The sequence below is a fragment of the Procambarus clarkii genome, chromosome 26, assembly GCF_040958095.1.
Source record: "Procambarus clarkii isolate CNS0578487 chromosome 26, FALCON_Pclarkii_2.0, whole genome shotgun sequence".
In the NCBI taxonomy this organism is placed as follows: Eukaryota; Metazoa; Arthropoda; class Malacostraca; order Decapoda; family Cambaridae; genus Procambarus; species Procambarus clarkii.
The window spans coordinates 11,754,160-11,776,943 of record NC_091175.1 but is presented as its reverse complement, the minus strand read 5'-3'; the positions used below and the strand labels follow the sequence as shown (position 1 = coordinate 11,776,943).

Here is a 22,784-nt window from a genome sequence, read left to right as displayed (position 1 = left end):
TGACTGTAACCCAGCACCACATGACTGTAACCCAGCACCACATGACTGTAACCCAGCACCCACATGACTGTAACCCAGCACCACATGACTGTAACCCAGCACCACATGACTGTAACCCAGCACCACATGACTGTAACCCAGCACCACATGACTGTAACCCAGCACCCACATGACTGTAACCCAGCACCACATGACTATAACCCACCACCACATGACTGTAACCCAGCACCACATGACTGTAACCCAGCACCACATGACTATAACCCAGCACCACATGACTGTAACCCAGCACCACATGACTGTAACCCAGCACCACATGACTGTAACCCAGCACCACATGACTGTAACCCAGCACCCACATGACTGTAACCCAGCACCACATGACTGTAACCCAGCACCCACATGACTGTAACCCAGCACCACATGACTGTAACCCAGCACCACATGACTGTAACCCACCACCACATGACTGTAACCCACCACCACATGACTGTAACCCACCACCACATGACTGTAACCCACCACCACATGACTGTAACCCACCACCACATGACTGTAACCCACCACCACACGACTGTAACCCAGCACCACATGACTGTAACCCAGCACCACATAACACACACACATGTTAAAGCAAAACCAACCCAAACACTGGTATTCCAACACAAGAGTTGATAAGCTGGTGTACCACACCAACTCACAGAGGCAGTAATGCTGAAGCTTTACTCACAGTCTTATTGAACCTTGTTCTTAATTAAAGATAAACGAGAGAGAGAGAGAGGGGAGGAGAATGAGGGGAACAAAGAGGGGACATAAGAGGTTAGAAAGGGGAAAGGTGGAAATTTTAAAATGGAGGACAGAGAGGGAGATGAAAGAAGGGAATGAAAGAGAGAGAGAGAGAGAGAGAGAGAGAGAGAGAGAGAGAGAGAGAGAGAGAGAGAGAGAGAGAGAGAGAGAGAGAGAGAGAGAGAGAGAGAGAGAGGAAACGACAGAGCGAATAATGGGAGACAAGTAAAGAGGGCTGGAAGGGGGAATAACAGCTAAAAAGAGAGAGAGAGAGAGAGAGAGAGAGAGAGAGAGAGAGAGAGAGAGAGAGAGAGAGAGAGAGAGAGAGAGAGAGAGAGAGAGAGAGAGAGAGAGAGAGAGAGAGATGAGGATTACGGCTCGCTTCTCTCGAATTAATTACTGGGTCTTGCAGGAGCGGATTTGTGAAGCAAGGATTTCCCTAAGGACCGGCGGCCACCCACTAGACTGGTGACTGGCACTGTCTCACAGTGACTGGCTGACTGTAGAGAGACTGACAGCTCCCCAGCTAACTGTAGGGAGATTGCCAGCTCCCCAGCTGACTGTTGACAGACTGAGAGCTCCCCAGCTGACTGTTGACAGACTGAGAGCTCCCCAGCTGACTGTTGACAGACTGAGAGCTCCCCAGCTGACTGTTGACAGACTGAGAGCTCCCCAGCTGACTGTTGACAGACTGAGAGCTCCCCAGCTGACTGTAGAGAGACTGACAGATCTCCAGCTGGCTGAAGGGAGACTGACAGCTCCCCAGCCAACTGTAGAGACACTGACAGCTCTCAGCTGACTGTAGAGAGACTGATAGCTCCCCAGCTGACTGTAAAGAGACTGACAGCTCCCCAGCCAACTATAGAGAGACTGACAGCTCCCCAGCTGACTGTAGAGTGACAGAGATCCACGGGTCACACATATCAAATCCAGCCCACAGTGTTTTGCTCCAATTCGCGCCAAAAGTGAGCAAAACAACAGGGTCATTGAATTAGGCGGGAAGCTGCGCCGACAAGCAGGCGGCTACCCCCCCCCCTCCCCCCTAACCGAAAACACCGCCGTTAACAGATAGAATAGAGCCCCTGTGTACCGTTGTGAGGTGTTCCTGTTATCTCACTTGGGTTGGGGAGAGAGAGATAGATCCCTCTCTCTTCAAAGAGAGGGATCCTGTTAGTTAAGTGTGAGAGAGGGTACAGAGGGAGAACGGGATACAGGGGGAGAGAGAACGGGATACAGGGAGAGGGAGAACGGGATACAGAGTAACACATGTGTGAAGATACACCATACACAAAGTACAGTGACTATGTCAATGGTTCCCAGTACGGGTCCTGTACAGTAAACCTGTATCTTTCGCATTTTCCCTAAATATCAAGCTTGGAATGATTGGAAATGTTGTAAGTTCACTTATTTAGTAAACTTATAAGTACCTGGCTGCTTGTTATAGCTCTTTGCAGCCTTGAGGGGATAACTGCTGGATGGACCCCTATCCAGACCTATCCTAACCCATCCTAACCCTAACATAAATTACAGTCTCTAGAAAGGTGAAGAGTTAGGGGGTGACATGATGGAGGTTTACAAGTGGATGAAGGGGCATAGCAAAGAGGGATATTAATAGGGGTATTAAAAGTATCAACACAAGAGTCTATCCTCTTACTATATAACCCAGACTCACCACTGAAGATAACAACTGTGTGTTATCCTAAACAGGGCAATATAAACGCACCAACGCACAGGCTTAGTTGAGCACATGCCCGAAGCCTATTGAAACTACGGTCTTAAAGAAACAATATTATTTAAGCTAAGAGCCGAGTCAAATAGTGCCTTTGCTTTTTGTGATTAAATTTAAAATTAGTACTATTGCCTCCTTAACCCTAAACACTTCAAAAGTTCTTCCGATCTGATTTTGATTTGCAATTATGATTGACTAAGAATTTAAATTCAGTATTAACACTGTGGTTTCTTCTTTTGACAGCCAAGGGACGTTTACATCTTGCTGTTTTAATATTGTATTTATTGAGAAGACCTTCAGTGGGCTATCATTTATTATAGATGTTGCCTTAGCTTATATAAATTATATTTTCCCCTTTAATGTGTAGGCAGGTGTTGTAGGCAGGTGTTGGGGCAGGTGTTGTAGGCAGGTGTTGTAGGCAGGTGTTGTAGGCAGGTGTTGGGGCAGGTGTTGTAGGCAGGTGTTGTAGGCAGGTGTTGTAGGCAGGTGTTGTAGGCAGGTGTTGTAGGCAGGTGTTGGGGGCAGGTGTTGGGGGCAGGTGTTGTAGGCAGGTGTTGGTGGCAGGTGTTATGGGAAGTATCATGGAACAAGTGAGTGGACTTGATAACTCTTGTGTTGATTAAACAAAAGGGTAATGTTGTTTTGATTTAAATCAATCACGTAATTGGTATAATTTCTTTTTAACACTTCTATATTATAATAATTGTTATAAATATTTCTTATAGACCGGCAGGAGAGCCGACTACAGCCCTGAATACCTCTTCATATTTACTAATAAAGATAAATGAGTAATTGGTGTATATATTCTCCACTCTCGTTCACAATTTGCTACTTGTGAATGCGTCACATAAACAACACTAGACAGATGCTGGGGGTTGTGTTGTGTATGGTGGTAACCCCCATACACAACACCTGTGTATGGGGGGGGGCAGTGTCTAACGGGACAGAAACGATTGGGCGTGTTTGATCTGATTACTTCCGTTTACCTTTGCGGTTAAAATAGACATCCGGGAATTAAGATACCTTCCCTTTCCTTCACTACCCATTGCCTTCATCACAAGACACAACTACACACGAAAAACAGTGAATCATTGTGTATAATATTGTTCATAAATTTTGATGAAGATGGAAAAATGGTTATTAATTTAGGATGGAAACGGTTTCAGCGAGGCGCACTAGGGGTTGACACGGACCTGCCGCACATGATCGCTCCTGAACCGTCAGAAGTACCTTGCAAAAATTTAGGGAATCTTGTCCTAGACGTCTGGACTCCAATTTCGAACACTCTCTTTAAAAATGAGATATTTGCTCGCTCAACAATGACGCTGTTGGGACAGTCGACCCATTTATACTACAATTTATACTACATTTATACTACAATACAACAAAATAAATTAAACAAACATGTGTGTTTGTTTAATTTACTTTTAATAATTAACAAATATAATTAAACATTAGTGTAAAACAAATAAATTAAAACAATAAGAACTAAAATTAAGAATTTTTGTTTTAACAAAAACTAAAATATCAGAGTTTATAGAGAAGTAAAATTTAACAAGAGCATTTGTCCAACAGGAAAATGGAGAACAAAAACAAGTGAGGAAATAAAACATTTAAACGAAACTTAAAAAGAAACATTTAAATATCGACAACTACACCGGAATGTGGAAAATAAAAGTGTAAGGAATTAGTTACAGATATATTTCCTGGAAGTACCAGAAAACAAGGACATTAAACAAGGACATTAAACAAGGACAACGAGAACACCATACAGTAGAACAAGGAACTTATTTACTAGAACAGGAAATAACGTGAGAATATAATGTTCAACGGTATGAACACCAACAATGTTAATGTTCAAAGTAACTAACCCAAGCTGCAAGTCAAATGTGGACCTAAATTATCCTAAACAGAAATTAATATTATATATTGTGGGATATTTAAAGAGTTAGGCCTAGGTAAGGTTAGGTTAAAATGTTTTGGCGACGTTCATTTCAGACGTGTTTACAGAACATGTTGAAGTGAACGAAGCCCGTGTCGAGTCACCGCTTCGAACATGGCCACCTGGGGCCAGATTCACGAAAGCACTTACGCAAACACTTACGAACCTGTACATCTTTTCATAAGCTTTGGCGGCTTTGTTTCCAATTATTAAACAGTTAATGAGCTCCGAAACACCAGGAGGCTGTTTATAACAATAACAACAGTTGATTGGGAAGTTTTCATACTTGTAAACTGTTTAATAAATGTAACCAAAGCCGTCAAAGATTGAGGAAAGATGTTCACGTTCGTAAGTGCTTGCGTAAGTGCTTTCGTGAATCTGGCCCCTGGACTGTAAGTCAAATACGGACTTACGAAAGAGTTAAGTCAGTTAATATTTTTTTTATTCTTTGAGAACTCTACGTCCCTTTGTTTTGATGAAGGCTTGTAAACAACACGTTACGGTACCTGTAAACAACACGTTACGGTACCTGTAAACAACACGTTACGGTACCTGTAAACAACACGTTACGGTACCTGTAAACAACACGTTACGGTACCTGTAAACAACACGTTACGGTACCTGTAAACAACACGTTACGGTACCTGTAAACAACACGTTACGGTACCTGTAAACAGGACAGTGAGAGTGGGAGACACACTGGGACCTCCACGACACAAGGGTGAAGCAACAGGACACTGAACTTGACAATCAACTAACCTAAATGGAACGGTTTGAAATGAACAGGAATATTAAGAAGTGTCCGGACAAATATACCAGAACAAATTAAGAAGATGAAGAGAAAAGACTGAACAGAATGAACAATGAGATATCAAAATAATGAGGCTATCTTGAGGATATCTTGAGATGAATTCGGGGCTTAGCGTCCCCGCGGCCCGGTCCTCGACCAGGCCTTCTTTTTGTTACACATCCCCCAGGAAGCAACCCGTAGCAGCTGTCTAACTCCCAGGTACCTATTTACTTTTTTTTTACCAGACGTGGCCACACATTTACAATGCTAACCAGCATATATACATTTTCTTCTGTGCTCCATGGACAGGGTTAGAGATGTGTTAAACATATAGTTCAGGGATCTATTGAACAATCAACCACAGAAGATGATTCGGTGCTTTTAAAATGCTAAGCTAACCTACATACGTAAATACATAGATACACAGATTTACGTATGCCCTACATAAAGTGTTCGATGTGTCTTTTACATAATGTCATTAATGTGCAATTACAAAGGTGAAATGTAATTCTGATCAGCTATCACATATACTTTATGCACATTCATATACATACACACACATATACGTACATATATACACATATATACACGCACACATGCATACACATACATTTGTCTCTTTTACTCTGACAGGGTAACTCTGACATTTATCTCTTCTACTCTGACCTATTTACTACTAGGTAACAGGGACATCAGGATGAAAAAAACATTTTGCCCATTTGTCTCCGCCTCCACCGGGGATCGAACCCGGAACCTCAGGACTACGAATCCTAAGCGCTGTCCACTCAGCTGTCAGGCGCTGGTCTATCACAATAACAAAACCTCTAAGAATAATTCCTTACGTACTGAAACAGCTGAAGGCCTAGACAGGAACAGCCATCAAAATTGTAACAACAAAAATAAAGCCAGAATTTCATATGGAGTTAAATTATCTCCATGATAATTAGTGTTCCAATTAGATATCACAAACACTGTCTCTCTAAAGTAGAAAACAAAACATCAAGCTGAAACTGGATCCTCTTAAACTGGATCATCCTAATAATAATCCTAAACGCAAATCTGAATTTCAAATCAAATTCAAATTGATGAATATTTGAACTGAACATAACGGTGGCTCAAGCCGTTACCGGTGACTTGTCAACTTTACGTCAACTGGGAGTTGAGAATACTCCTCCAGACTGACCTTCCAGGCAAGTACTGGAAAAACCACACGAGAAGGTCCTTCAGCCTCTCAAAATGTATCTAAACCATGTGGCCCCGATAAGCCCACTCAACGGAGCCCGATTAAAGCACAGGTCTGAAGGTTACCATTCACAGTCCGGGTCTAAAAGTGTGCTGTTCAAAGCTCTGGTCTGAAGACTCCTTATAAATATTTTCAAGCATATTAAGGGGCATTTTTATGTCAAATTGAAAACGAGAAACATAACTTTTTCAATAAGTTATTTTCATGCAAACCCGCCATCTCTTGAGTGCACTGGTCTCTCCTTGTGGACCACAGAGTGCACTGGTCTCCCCTTGTGGACCACAGAGTGCACTGGTCTCCCCTTGTGGACCACAGAGTGCACTGGTCTCTCCTTGTGGACCACAAAGTCCACTGGTCTCCCCTCATGGACCACAGAGCTAATCCAAGAGCTCTTCCAAGAGCTCTTCCAAGAGCTAATAGCTCGATTCTGCAGACACAAATAGTGAATACAGAGTCCACTGGTCTCCATTGTGGACCTGGTCCACAATGAACCCCTCAAAGGACTGGCATTAATATACAGTTTATGATTCAGAGACGAACGGCCGTGTAATAAGGAAGCCTCTTCCAGTCATACCTGTAACACTCAACAGTAATGGTGAAGCCTGTAACAGTGACGATGATTGAAGCCCACTCCCATACACTTATGTATAATTGTGAGGTTGTGATAGTGAAGTCGGTGATATCAGAGCGTGGGTGAAATCAAGACTAACTAGTGTGACCCGAAACAATGAATAGTGATAGTGAAGTCGGTGATATCAGAGCGTGGGTGAAATCAAGACTAACTAGTGTGACCCGAAACAATGAATAGTGATAGTGAGTGCGACACAACTGACAATGAATGGTGACAGCGTAGCACCAGCACCTTCCCTCTCCCGCCTAGTAATCATGAATGAACTCGGCCATAACTCTAAATCCCTTCTACAAACATGGTCAACAGCTCTCCATATGCCGCCCTCTCCCTCTTCGCCGCCATAAACGTTAGCGTCGTAATAGATTACATTAGCGAGTGCATTATTACCAGCTATCACTCCCACCGCACGGTTATCTTCAGCCCATCAAGTCTCGCCGTCATCTGAACGAAAACTTCAAGAACGCCCCAGCTCAGACTCACTGGCGGGAAGATTCTGCTCCGCCATTGGCTGTAGACCCGTGCCAAGCCCCGCCTACCACCTCTTGCGCCACCCCAGTAGCCAATGAGAAGCGTGTTTAGCCAAATATTGATCAGTGTGGACCAATCAGAGCCCAGTTGTTTGACTAAAGTTTTGCGCTCTCCAGCCACCATTTTCCAAATATTGTGCCCAAGAGCGTGGTGAGCCCAAATCAAATTTTCCAGGATATTGGTCGCGTACGAGGCTGATGAAACACATTCACCAGATCCTTGTATCTCGATTTTAAAATAATCCCCCTTTATAAGAGATTCAAGTTCGTCCCTGCGCCTCCATAACGCGTCTATACCCGACATTCAAAGCCGGCGACCGCGAGCGCATTTGCGAGCGTTCGCTGAAAGTATCCGGGTTCGCGAGCAGCCAGCCTCTCTTTAGAAAGCAAGTGGCGAGGGATCTTACACAGGATTTCTTGGCGCCCTGATCCGATGGGCCGGAAAAATGACGTTCAAATCGATGGCGGGATGACGATGAAAGACTCTGGGCCGGGATTCGCTATTCACGAGGATTTAGTGGTCGAGGGGATTGGTTTTGTAAAGGCTGGGGGACTAGGATTGGGGAGGAGAGGCGCTAGGGGAGAGTGAGGGATGGGAGGGAGGGGGGAGGAGGGATGAGAGGACGAAGTTGGGAGAGTAGAGGGGGGATGGGGAGAGGAGGGAGGGGGGGGGGACAGGGAAGAGGGGAGAGAGAACTTGTGGTAGGAGAGTAAGGGGAGAGGACAGTCTTTAATGTCGGGGTGATATTTGTTTAAAAAGTTCTGCCGCTGCTGTCTTTGACTGTTGGGGAGACTTGGGTTTATTCTGACCATCAGGGGGGGGGGGGGAGAGAGGAGAGAGAAGGGGGGTTGGAGAAGGAGGGGCTGGGACGGTGCTCTGTAAACCCCCCCATGGAAGGGGGGGGCGGGGAGAGGTTTACTGATGCACTCAACACAAGCCCCATCATTAGATGGCGTGTGAGAGCAGTGCATCAGGGGGTCGGCCCCCCCCTCTCCACACCTCGCCCCATATTTTATCCCCCAGTCATGCATGTTCAGACGAGCGCCCCCCCCCCCCCCCCCCGAGGCCAATATTCATTCCCCCTGACGCCGTTCTGCTGACATCTTGACGCTGTTATCTTGACATCTCTTGATATTTTGATGCTGTTTTGCCGGCATCCTGACGCGTTCTGCTGACATCACAGTGATATCTTGACGCCGTTCTGCTGATGTCCTGACGCTGCTCTACTGATATCCCGACGCTCTTCTGCTGACATTTCTAAGCTCCTGACAGTAGGAATGATAACACAGACGCAGGAGCGTATATGAAGACGGTGATAACTATTTTGGCGGTGCAAGAATTACGTTAATACTCTCTTATCAGTGTTTATATGGACAGCTTTACCCTGATTGGCTGAAACACAAGCACATGGCAGTGATTGCACAAAACAATGACAGTAACATGTCAAGTTACATGACAGTAACTTGACAGTGATTTTACGAAACAACACTTGACAGTGACTTGAGGAAACATGAGGGGCTCTAATGTTATCATCAACAGTGATGGCACGCTTACCAGCACTGCCACCACCACACCACCACAACACACCACCACCACACCACCACCACCACCACCACAACACACCACCACCACACCAAAACAACACACCACCACCACCACACCACCACAACACACCACCACAACACACCACCACCACCTCAACACACCACCACCACCACAACACACCACCACCAACACACCACCACCACCACACCACACCACCACAACACACCACCACTACCACACCACCACCACAACACACCACCACAACACACCACCACCACCACAACACACCACCACAACACACCACCACAACACACCACCACAACACACCACCACAACACACCACCACGCCGCCACCACCACCACAACACAACACACCACCACCACCACCACAACACAACACACCACCACCACCACCACCACAACACACCACACCACCACCACAACACACCACCACCACAACACACCACCACAACAAGCAACAAGGGACTGATCAACAACAGACACCCGGGCACCATAACCCAACAAGCAACAAGGGACTGATCAACAGCAGACACCCGGGCACCATAACCCAACAAGCAACAAGGGACTGATCAACAACAGACACCCGGGCACCATAACCCAACAAGCAACAAGGGACTGATCAACAACAGACACCCGGGCACCATAACCCAACAAGCAACAAGGGACTGATCAACAACAGACACCCGGGCACCATAACCCAACAAGCAACAAGGGACTGATCAACAACAGACACCCGGGCACCATAACCCAACAAGCAACAAGGGACTGATCAACAACAGACACCCGGGCACCATAACCCAACAAGCAACAAGGGACTGACCAACAACAGACACCCGGGCACCATAACCCAACAAGCAACAAGGGACTGACCAACAACAGACACCCGGGCACCATAACCCAACAAGCAACAAGGGACTGATCAACAACAGACACCCGGGCACCATAACCCAACAAGCAACAAGGGACTGATCAACAACAGACACCCGGGCACCATAACCCAACAAGCAAGAAGGGACTGATCAACAACAGACACCCGGGCACCATAACCCAACAAGCAACAAGGGACTGATCAACAACAGACACCCGGGCACCATAACCCAACAAGCAACAAGGGACTGATCAACAACAGACACCCGGGCACCATAACCCAACAAGCAAGAAGGGACTGATCAACAACAGACACCCGGGCACCATAACCCAACAAGCAACAAGGGACTGACCAACAACAGACACCCGGGCACCATAACCCAACAAGCAAGAAGGGACTGATCAACAACAGACACCCGGGCACCATAACCCAACAAGCAACAACTACACAGTTCCAGCGTGAGCAGCTTGCGTTAGAGAAGGTTTACTTGTATAATGAATAAATGAATAATAAATAATGTGTGAATGCCAGAGGGAGCGAGAGTGTGCTTGGGGGCCCCAGTCAGATGCCAGATATCCTTCACGCTTACCTCACACTGGCCAGATATCCTTCACGCTTACCTCACACTGGCCAGATATCCTTCACGCTTACCTCACACTGGCCAGATATCCTTCACGCTTACCTCACACTGGCCAGATATCCTTCACGCTTACCTCACACTGGCCAGATATCCTTCACGCTTACCTCACACTGGCCAGATATCCTTCACGCTTACCTCACACTGGCCAGATATCCTTCACGCTTACCTCACACTGGCCAGATATCCTTCACGCTTACCTCACACTGGCCAGATATCCTTCACGCTTACCTCACACTGGCCAGATATCCTTCACGCTTACCTCACACTGGCCAGATATCCTTCACGCTTACCTCACACTGGCCAGATATCCTTCACGCTTACCTCACACTGGCCAGATATCCTTCACGCTTACCTCACACTGGCCAGATATCCTTCACGCTTACCTCACACTGGCCAGATATCCTCCACGCTTACCCCACACTGGCCAGATATCCTCCACGCTTACCTCACACTGGCCAGATATCCTCCACGCTTACCCCACACTGGCCAGTGTGAGGTAAGCTGGGTGAGGCTCCACTCACTCTGGAGTGAGCTGGGTGAGGCTCCACGCCTCACCCAGCTCACACTAAGGGGCCAGATTCACGAAGCAGTTACGCAAGCACCTACGAACGTGTACGCCTCTCCTCAATCTTAGACGGCTTTGGTTACATTTATTAAACAGTTTACAAGCATGAAAACTTGCCAATCAACTGTTGTTATTGTTATAAACTGCCTCCTGGTGCTTCGGAGCTCATTAACTGTTTAATAATTGTAAATAAAGCCGCCAAAGATTGAGAAAAGATGTACAGGTTCGTAAGTGCTTGCGTAACTGCTTCGTGAATCTGGCCCCACCAAGTGTGCCAATATGTACTCTTACAACTCTCCAAAAGTTCACGTTTTGAACTATTAATTTTCAGGAAGTTAAACACCAAACTTAAGCATTCCTAGGTAGCAAATATATGTACTATAATAGGCCGAAGATTGTGTATATTAGGTGTAAAATTGCTTGAATATGTTAGGATAAATTCTTTATTTACATTTATAATTTTGTAGCAGGCCAATTGGGCATTCTAATTGGAATACAAAAATACAAAATACAAGAAAAGTAATACAAATACAGTAACACAAAAGTAATACAAAACGTGACTTCTTTTGGGGTCCAAGAGTACATATTGGCACGCTGTACTGCCCGTCCCAACGTCCAGAAAATGTCGTCCTAAAGTGCCCCCTTATCCTAACCTACCAGAGGACCCAAAACAAAAAACGGGACAGTATGCAGGCGAGGAGTCACAATAACGTGGCTGAAGTATGTTGACCAAACCACACACTAGAAAGTGAAGGGACGACGACGACGTTTCGGTCCGTTCCTGGACCATTCTCAAGTCGATTGTGAGAATCGACTTGAGAATGGTCCAGGACGGACCGAAACGGGAGAGTACGTCAGTTCCGCGACCCGGTACCTTTATCTAGTGCGACAGTTTTTGGCCTTAGGTAGAGTACATAGAGTAGAACGTCAAAATACGACGTTCTATTATGAGGACTGGTAGCTGTGTGAGTAGTAGCATTTAGGGAGGCTGGGGACCAATGATAGTGTGATGGTGTTACACTTTAATTCCATTGTTCATAATGTATCGGGTGTGGTGATCACTATAGCTGCCACCTATAGTGACCACACTATACTGGGCATCACTATACCATACTCGCTAGTTTTTTGGAAAACTTTGGTATTATTGTGAAGTGTTACGAGGCAATATACAAATGATGATGAATTCAAAAGTTTAGCTTTTCGAAATATATAATAGACAAAAACCAAAAAAAAACCACCATATAATTGGCCGAACACTACATGACACTACAGTTTATAGTGTCAGAACACTATACCACTGTTATAACACTATACCACTGTTATAACACTATACCACTGTTATAACACTATACCACTGTTATAACACTATACCACTGTTATAACACTATACAACTGTTATAACACTATACCACTGTTATAACACTATACCACTGTTATAACACTATACAACTGTTATAACACTATACCACTGTTATAACACTATACCACTGTTATAACACTATACCACTGTTATAACACTATACCACTGTTATAACACTATACCACTGTTATAACACTATACCACTGTTATAACACTATACCACTGTTATAACACTATACCACTGTTATAACACTATACCACTGTTATAACACTATACCACTGTTATAACACTATACCACTGTTATAACACTATACCACTGTTATAACACTATACAACATGTATTATTCTACAAATGCGTAATTTTATAAGTGTGTATTTGTATTCAGTTGGTGTATTTTCCTCGTGTATAATGCACACGAGATTATACATTCACAGATAACCAGCATATTTGGGCAAGCAAGAATAACTCAAACAATATATTTTGTGTGTGTGTGTGTGTGTATTTATTTCTGCTTGCAGGATCCAACTTGTTAGCTCTTGGGCCCCGCCTTTCTACCCACCGGTTGTCTACTGCGCTGACTTCCGATCTATTTTCCTCTATCATACCTACTGCATATATTTATCACACACACACACACACACACAAACTCCCAGGTACCTATTTACTGCCAGGTGAACAGATGAAGCATCAGGTGAAGCTCTGTTCATTTGCTTCTGCCTCGGGCGGGAATCGAACCCGGGCCCTTAGGACTACGACCCCTGAGCGCTGTCTGTGAGACCTGAGTGTGTACTCACCTACTTGCGCCAGCAGGGTTGAGCTCTAGCCCTTAGACCCCGCTTTTCTAGCCGTTGGTGTACGTACTCACCTATTTGTGCTTGCGGGGGTTAAGCTTTGGCTCTTTGGTCCCGCCTCTCAACTGTCAATCAACTGGTGTACAGGTTCCTGAGCCTATTGGGCTCTATCATATCTACATTTGAAACTGTGTATGGAGTCAGCCTCCGCCACATCACTGCCTAATGCATTCCACCTGTTAACTACTCTGACACTGAAAAAGTTCCTTCTAACGTCCCTGTGACTCATGTGGGTACTCAGTTTCCGTACCAGTGTACATCATTAATGAAATACAACATTTATAAAGTGGAAATTATGAATTGCTCTACTCAACCGGCAACTGATTATATTGAAATTGCCTCTTTGAAATTCCTCGTGCCTTTTAGAACGGCTTATTTTTGCGATAGATCATTCTCTATCTGTAAAGGGAACAAGTGACTAATATAGAAATAGGTTGAATGCATACAGTAATCACCACTGTCAATTGACAGTAATGGCTGCAGATGTTAGCCTCGGTGGGAGAAGCTCACATATTAAAGCCGATCAGAAATGAGTTTTTTTTTAATATTTAAATTCCCGTTTATTTAAAATTGCCCAATTACTATAAAAAAATATCCCCTTTTATTGTCAGATTCCAGCAATTGGAGGATTAAAAAAAGCAAGAAAAAAAGCATGCGACTAAAAATAGCAAACTTTTTTAGCGAATGATTTTTTGTGAATTTTCAGAAACTTTGCTATAAAGTTGATAAACTGTGTAATACAAATTACAATTAGTATATGCTGCGGGTGGGATTATATTTAAATACACCCAGAAGATAGGTTCAATATGTAATATTTCTCTGGCCTCTGTGTACTCCATTCCCGTGCTCGTGATGTTACACTTATCTGGATTGATGTCTAGTAACCATTTGCTCCACCAAGCTGTAACTTGGATGCTCTTATTCTCCTCCTCGCCAACTTTTGCGTCAGATAAAAACCAGTTTAATTCACTATTAATGTAATTGACGTATACCAGGAATACCATTGGCCTCAACGCTCATCCTTGAGGAACTCCTGGAATGACGTTCTCATTGTTTCTCATCTGAGTCTCTCATTGTTTGTGCTTCAGGGTTGTTAGGTTGTTTCAACCAATTAGCACTCTGCAACCCGTTCTCGCAAATTCGTAAAGTCAATATTGACTTATTAACTACGTGCATAGGTGATATACTAAACCTAATAGATACCCTTAAAAAGATTCATAGAAAACACCGACCTTACCTAACCTTGTTAGTATCTTAAGATAAGCTTCTTATTGCTTCGTAATTACAATTATTACTTAACCTATACCTATTATAGGTTAGGTAATAATTGTAATTACGAAGCAATAAGATGCTTATCTTAAGATACTAACAAGGTTAGGTAAGGTCGGTGTTTTCTATGAATCTTTTTAAGGGTATCTATTATGTTAAGTATGTCACCTATGCACATATTTAATAAGTCAATATTGACTTATTAAATTTGCGAGAACGGGTTGCACTCTGGTAGTTCCTTCGTCCCCTCAACAACTCCCTCCCACCCCCCCACCCCAGCCAATCTTCCTCTAGGAAGTCTTCCCTTTTATTCCCACCTGACTGTGTACATCCTCTGTCAGTTAAGTTAAGCACTCATTGGTCTAGCTAGTAACTGGATGGGTGACCGCGCAGACAGCTTCGCCCTTGGCCCAGAGGGACTTTCATAAACCTAACAGGCTTCCTGTCCCCGACTATGGCATACATGGATATTAGTACACTTTCCTCTCTGCTACCCCCATAGTATACTTGACAGTGAATACCAGCATTATCCTCACTTTAATAAGACTATCAAAATCCTCAGATTAGGCAAAATTATAATTAATTTTGTCAATAAAGATGTTAATAATAATAATAACCTCTCTGCTAACGCCTTAGTAAACTTCCCCTGTGCTCTTCGCCTCCCCCGTCCCCTCACACTCTACACTGACAACTGTGGTACACAAAGGCTGACGGAGTATCAGACGCCTTCATATGTCTACAAATTTCGGTGTTTGAGCAGACCAGCCGGGACGCTCTCTGGGAGGCGAGATGGGCGCCCCAAGTGTCTGTCTACGGTGGCCGCTTCCACGGACACACGCACGGACGGAAACCCGGTTATATAGGGACAGACGCACGGACGGACGGACGGACAGGAAGCCGGGAAAGTTACCAAGCAATGTTTCCCAGCTTTGCGTCAAAGTCGTACACATTTCCTGTCCTTCTTGACAGCAAATCAAGCCAAGAGACACATGGCGACGGTCTCAACAATCACCAATGGACATACATCTGGAAACACTAACATAACATTCACACAACATTACCACAACATCGCTTTCCCGACGCTTACCTTGTTTAAAACGTTAGAATAACGTTACGAAAACGTTGAAGTGACGTTGTGCACTTATCCACCAGCGACACGGGTCCGGCAGTCACCTCGCAAGCTGTAAATAGCGATGAACCACCACCTGGGTATTAGTGGAACATGAAACTCTCTCTCTCTCAAATGTCAGGTAAATAACAATACTAATGACATTCTTGCACGTGTCTGTAACCGCCCGACCTCTCCAGCGTTCACAGCGGCCCTTAAATGATGTACTAAATTGCCAAAAACTACGACTCGGTCGTAAGTCCTGACCGTGAACTTACGAATAGAAAATGGGATATCACGTGAATTTTTGTGAGCCGCTACGCTTTGTAGTACATCTTACTGTGATGTTGGGAATGTTTATGTCAAGATACGATGTGTGCGAGACGACAGGTTATGTACAGAGGGAGACACCCACATGCTGATGTATATATGTCCCTAATGGCGCTCTTGTGGCTCATGCAGAGGGCAATTTAAAATATATATATATATGTATATATATATGTCGTACCTAGTAGCATGAACGCACTTCTCGGCTTCTATGCAAGTTCCTATTTGCCTAATAGGCCGAGTGATTTTCTTTATTTTCAATAAATTGCTTCCAATTAGTTTATTTGAATTATTATTAATATATTATATTAGGAACATACATTATTGACTTAGTTGTGTTAGTTTAGGTTAGGTTATGATAGGTTAGGTTAGGTTGGTTAGGTTTGGTCATATATCTACGTTAGTTTTAACTCAAATTGAAGAAAATTACCTCAAACATAATGAAATAGATACCTTTATCATTTCATAAGAAAAAAATTAAAAAATATATAAATTCAGGAAAACTTGGCTTATTAGGCAAATCGGGCCTTGCATAGTAGGCCAAGTACTGCGTTCTGGCTACTAGGTACATTATATATATATATATATATATATATTATATATATATATATATATATATATATATATATATAGTTGTTGAATTTGATTAATCATTCACTCTAACAGACAGACACACGTTCGCTTGCTCCCTGCCCACCCCCTCTCCCTCTCCACTACAAGTCTGAGGACGCTGTTGCAACGTCAGAGAAATCTATAATCAATCAACCAAGGTTCCAAGGCAGGTGTGGGCGAGGTGTTGCTGTGTTGAGAGTGCTGGTGTGGGCGGCAGGGGTCACCGTGGGCGTTGACAAGAGGTGTAAGTGTGGACGTGGCAGGGAGGTATCATTATGAGTGTGGGCTCGTGGTGTGGGCGGGTGATGTGGCTATGGGAGTGGGCGGGATGTGTCACTTTGGGTGTGTGTGTGGGCTGGCAGTGTCACTGTGGGCATGTGGTGGTGGTAGTGGTAGTGGTAGTGGTGGTGGTGGTGTCAATGCAACAAACCCCACCTCATTAACCCCCCCCCCCAACCCCCAACCCCCCACCCACATAAACAAAACCAGGCTCGAATATAATTGTACTCAAGTGATCCGGAGAATCATCCCCACACACACCCCCTTCCTCCCTGATAATAAATTTTAAGGTTGATTGACAATGTTGAAACTACGGCTGGGAGACAATATTTACGTAAGCAGCAAACTGGCCGTGTAGTTACGCCGGCGTGGGCGGCCCGGCTCCCGTGTGTACACCAACACGGACATTGATATTCAGGAATCCCACACCGTTGCCAACCTGAAGCAGCCTACGTAACCTAAAACGCTTCTGCCGGAGTCTCTCGACCAGTCCTGGACGCTGGCGCGGTGCTGTGTACGTCTAGATTACTGCCATGGGCGGTTTACTATTGAATCTGGGCGGTGGGTGGTGTGAGTGGGCGGCGGTGGGTGGGTTGGAGGGAGACCGTTGAGGGAGCTGGTGGCGGGCGTGCAGTGTTTGTGTGTGTGGTCAGGGTTACCACTCTCTCCAATCTTTACCCTGCCCTTGACGGCGGATCAGTGTAAAAATCAGTATAAACCGCGTCATTTGATCAGTGATGAAGCAATACTGCCCAGGCCGGAGCGGTCCGGGAAGACCAGGAGGAAGGCGAGGAGGAAGGCGAGGAGGAAGGCGAGGAGGAAGGCGAGGAAGAGGAGGAGGAGGAGGAGGAGGAGGAGGAGGAGGAGGAAGAGTGAGAGGACCACAGGATAAGGCGCCATTAATATTCAGGAACTGTCAAGTGTTGATTTTGGCGCGCCGTGGGCCCGGGGAGGGGGCCCCAAAACACTCACCACTTGGTCCACTCGTTTCGTGAACAGGAAAACCAACAGCGCCGCCCTTTTTAATCCTTTAATAGGCGATTTTCTCTTCATTTACACAGCGAGGCGGGAAAGATGACCCAGCCTCCCCTCCTCCCCTCACGCCACCACCCACACTCCCACCACTCTATTTACCCACACGAAAACCTCTCTTTTTCAAATGGAAAATTACACAATCGTCTGCAAGCCAAACACCAAAGAGTCAACACAGATAACAAGAAGGGAAGGATTTAGATCTTCAACGAAGGGCTGGGGATGAAAAAAGCCGTGCTAGCCTGGGTGTACCTGTGTGTGTGTCTGGCCTCCGCCACCCTCCACTGGAGGCTTCATCAACTTGCCAATTTAATTACGCTACACAAACACCGCCGGCAAGAGTGTGTGGTGTGTGTTATAGAAGCTGGTGTGGGCCGGGGTGGGTGGGGGCAGGCGGCCGTGATGGGTGTGGGAATTTGTAGGGCTTTGTGGCTACACCAGTCTACTACACGACAGCTTCTGGGGCCGAACACCTGGGCCTTCACTTGACTGACACAGTTGGGTTCGTTCTTATCTCACTTTAGTCAGCCACCTAGACCAACTCCGTTTTTTCTTATTTTGGACCGCCTGCCCATGTCCATGTTTTTGCTGTTCGGTGTATGTTGTACGTCGTGATCATATTTCCTATTTTTCAATGCTCCTCCAGCGTCGAGAGCTGGTTAGTGTGGTCGGTCCCGTCAGCTCCGGTGACCATACCAGAGAAAATCTTTGGTCTTCCAGGAGTTAAAAACTTTCATTGCCTCCAAGGCAAGACAGATTCAATATGATGTCTACTCCCACGTCCTTCTTTTGTTTGCACTTGCCAAGTACATGATTGCAGGGTGGAGCTGCTGTTCTTGGGCCCCACCTAGCTGCCTGTCGTCTGGTGTTGACTACCGACCATATTGCCTCTTATCGTATCTACTGTTGGAACTATTTATGAAGATAATTTCCACTATCTCCCATTCCAGTTAATTATTCTCGCCCAATACCTTACATTGAAGTGCTTCCGTTCATCTCTGTTGCTCATTTGCACAGTCACCTTCCAGCCAGTCCTCTCAGCCACTCCTTCTAAAGTTATCCACTCACACATGCTGGTCTTTGGCTACTAACACTAACCTCTGGGCGCCAGGTTCAGTTCTCCCAGCCAGTCCTCTCAGCCAGTCCTCCCAGCCAGTCCTCCCAGCCAGTCATCTCAGCCAGTCCTCCCAGCCAGTCCTCCCAGCCAGTCCTCCCAGCCAGTCCTCCAAGCCAGTCCTCCAAGCCAGTCCTCTCAGCCAGTCCTCTCAGCCAGAGAGAGAGAGAGAGAGAGAGAGAGAGAGAGAGAGAGAGAGAGAGAGAGAGAGAGAGAGAGAGAGAGAGAGAGAGAGAGAGAGAGAGAGTGAGAGTGAGAGTGAGAGAGTGAGAGAGAGAGAGAGAGAAAGAGAGAGTGAGAGAGAGAGAGAGTGAGAGAGTGAGAGAGAGAAAGAGAGAGTGAGAGAGAGAGAGAGTGAGAGAGTGAGAGAGAGAGAGAGAGAGAAAGAGAGAGAGAGAGAGTGAGAGAGAGAGAGAGAGAGTGAGAGAGTGAGATAGAGAGAGAGAGAAAGAGAGAGAGAGAGAGTGAGAGAGTGAGAGAGAGAGAGAGAGAGAGAAAGAGAGAGTGAGAGAGAGAGAGAGTGAGAGAGTGAGATAGAGAGAGAGAGAAAGAGAGAGAGAGAGAGTGAGAGAGTGAGAGAGAGAGAGAAAAAAAAAGAGAGAGAGAGAGAGAGAGAGAGAGAGAGAGAGAGAGAGAGAGAGAGAGAGAGAGAGAGAGAGAGAGAGAGAGAGAGAGAGAGAGAGAGAGAGAGAGAGAGAGAGAGAGAGAGAGAGAGAGAGAGAGAGAGAGAGAGAGAGAGAGAGAGAGAGAGAGAGAGAGAGTGAGAGAGAGAGAGAGAAAGAGAGAGTGAGAGAGAGAGAGAGTGAGAGAGTGAGAGAGAGAGAATAAGGAGCAGAGAGAATGAGAATAAATGGACACAGTGAGGTTGCGTAATTGCTTGAGACCGGAAGGAAGTTATCAGGAAAATGGTGGGGAATGGGCGTGTCGATGGGGTGTGGGTGTGGGCGGGGTGTGGGTGTGTGGGCGGGGAGGAGAAAGATCACGCGGGGAGTGGATGGAGCAGTGACAGATGACGTGGAGTAGGTGTTTCTACAGGTTAGGTGGAGGTGGTGAGATGACGGGTGTGCTGGGTGGAGGGTGGAGTGGGGGGAGTGGGTGGAGGGTGATGGAAAGGTGAACATTCAAATTTTGAAAATGTTTCCAAAAAAGAACCTCAAACACTTAAATTTGAACCCAACTAATTCATCATCAACTTAACATTTATTGAATTTACAGCTGCCGCAGTTAACTAGGCCAAAATAAATTAGTTTAAACATTTATTATATATATATATATATATATATATATATATATATATATATATATATATATATATATATATATATATATATACATATATATATAAAACTTGAATGGTCCCCAAGCCAAGATACATCCGAAAACTCTTGACGCCTGAAGGATTCGAACCTGGTGAGCCAGAGTCTCCAAGCCCCCGGGCAGTCGAGTGGTGTAACCACTCAGCCAGTGACTGACCAGCGTGTTGGGAAGTGTGGAGCTGGCAACAGAGGTCGTGTAAATCAGGGACTTTGGGTTGTACTGATTCTGTGAGCGGAAGACACGCTAAAAACCTGTAAGTTAGTTAATGATTCAATTGGCTGGCGCGTCAGTTTATTAATTGTATAATAGCGAGGACAGCACACGCTCAGAGAGGAGCCTGGTGGCGCTGTTGTTGGTGGTGACGCTGTTGTTGGTGGCGCTGTTGTTGGTGGTGCTGTTGTTGGTGGCGCTGTTGTTGGTGGCGCTGTTGTTGGTGCTGTTGTTGGTGGTGACGCTGTTGTTGGTGGTGCTGTTGTTGGTGGTGCTGTTGTTGGTGGTGCTGTTGTTGGTGGTGACGCTGTTGCTGGTGGTGCTGTTGTTGGTGCTGTTGTTGGTGGCGCTGTTGTTGGTGGCGCTGTTGTTGGTGACGCTGTTGTTGGTGACGCTGTTGTTGGTGGTGCTGTTGTTGGTGACGCTGTTGTTGGTGGTGACGCTGTTGCTGGTGGTGCTGTTGTTGGTGGTGCTGTTGTTGGTGGTGCTGTTGTTGGTGGTGCTGTTGTTGGTGACGCTGTTGTTGGTGGTGACGCTGTTGTTGGTGGTGACGCTGTTGCTGGTGGTGCTGTTGTTGGTGGTGTTGTTGGTGACGCTGTTGGTGGTGGTGCTGTTGTTGGTGGTGCTGTTGGTGGTGACGCTGTTGGTGGTGACGCTGTTGTTGGTGGTGCTGTTGTTGGTGGTGCTGTTGTTGGTGACGCTGTTGGTGGTGACGCTGTTGGTGGTGACGCTGTTGGTGGTGACGCTGTTGGTGGTGACGCTGTTGGTGGTGGCGCTGTTGGTGGTGGTGTTGTTGGTGACGCTGTTGTTGGTGACGCTGTTGTTGGTGACGCTGTTGTTGGTGACGCTGTTGTTGGTGGTGCTGTTGTTGGTGGTGCTGTTGTTGGTGGTGCTGTTGTTGGTGACGCTGTTGTTGGTGGTGCTGTTGTTGGTGGTGCTGTTGTTGGTGGTGCTGTTGTTGGTGGCGCTGTTGTTGGTGGTGCTGTTGTTGGTGGTGCTGTTGTTGGTGACGCTATTGTTGGTGACGCTATTGTTGGTGACGCTGTTGTTGGTGGTGCTGTTGTTGGTGGTGCTGTTGTTGGTGACGCTCTTGTTGGTGACGCTGTTGTTGGTGACGCTGTTGTTGGTGGCGCTGTTGTTGGTGGCGCTGTTGTTGGTGGTGCTGTTGTTGGTGACGCTGTTGTTGGTGACGCTATTGTTGGTGACGCTATTGTTGGTGACGCTGTTGTTGGTGACGCTGTTGTTGGTGACGCTGTTGTTGGTGACGCTATTGTTGGTGATGCTGCTAATTGTAATACTGCTCGGTACACTCCCTGGAAGGGACTCGTCCCAGTGCTGCGAGGGATGAGGTACGAAGACAGACTGAAGGAACTAAACCTGACGACTATAAAAAAGGAGGAGGGACAGGGAGGGACATGATACAGACGTATAAAATACTTAGAACGATTGACAAGGTGGAAAGAGACGAAATGTTTACAATGAATAAATACCAAAAGAACAAGAGGACGCGGATGGAAGCCCGAGACTCAAATGTGTCATAGAGATGTTAGAAAATTTTCTTATAGCGTAAGGGTAATGAGATTATGGAATGACCTAAAGGAACAGGTTGTAGCGGCTAACTCCACTCATAACTTTAAAAGCACGTATGACTGAGAAAAAGGTCAGTAGTCATTGCACTAGACAACCAACGGCTAAAAAAGCGGGTCCAAGAGATAGAGCTCGATCCTGCAGGCACAAACAAGCGAGTACACACACTTGCTCTACTACAGACAGACATGCCAAAGTCTTATTAAGTCTCTCCACCACAGAAAGCGAGGTATACAGAAATAAAAACACAAGCTGGAATTTTATTTTGATCGTCGTGATCAAATGTAGGCAAAATATACATCTTCAAACGGACGGTCGACCCACTGACTTTTACGATATATATATATGTTGGAAATACTGACACACAAAACTCTTGACACACAGAGCCGGGGATGGATAGCTAGAACACACACACACACACACACACA

General features: G+C 45.7%; 1 protein-coding gene across 1 annotated transcript in view; it reads left to right on the top strand.

The window, feature by feature from the left end:
* Positions 1 to 7,416: 7,416 nt before the first annotated feature.
* LOC138368724 (E3 ubiquitin-protein ligase SspH2-like) overlaps positions 7,417 to 22,784 on the top strand; it is an 18,859-nt gene continuing 3,491 nt past the window's right edge. The window contains exons 1-2 of the mRNA XM_069331447.1: positions 7,417 to 7,467; positions 17,853 to 17,968. Coding sequence (XP_069187548.1) covers positions 7,417 to 7,467; positions 17,853 to 17,968 — 167 coding nt within the window. The remainder of the gene's footprint in view (positions 7,468 to 17,852; positions 17,969 to 22,784) is intronic.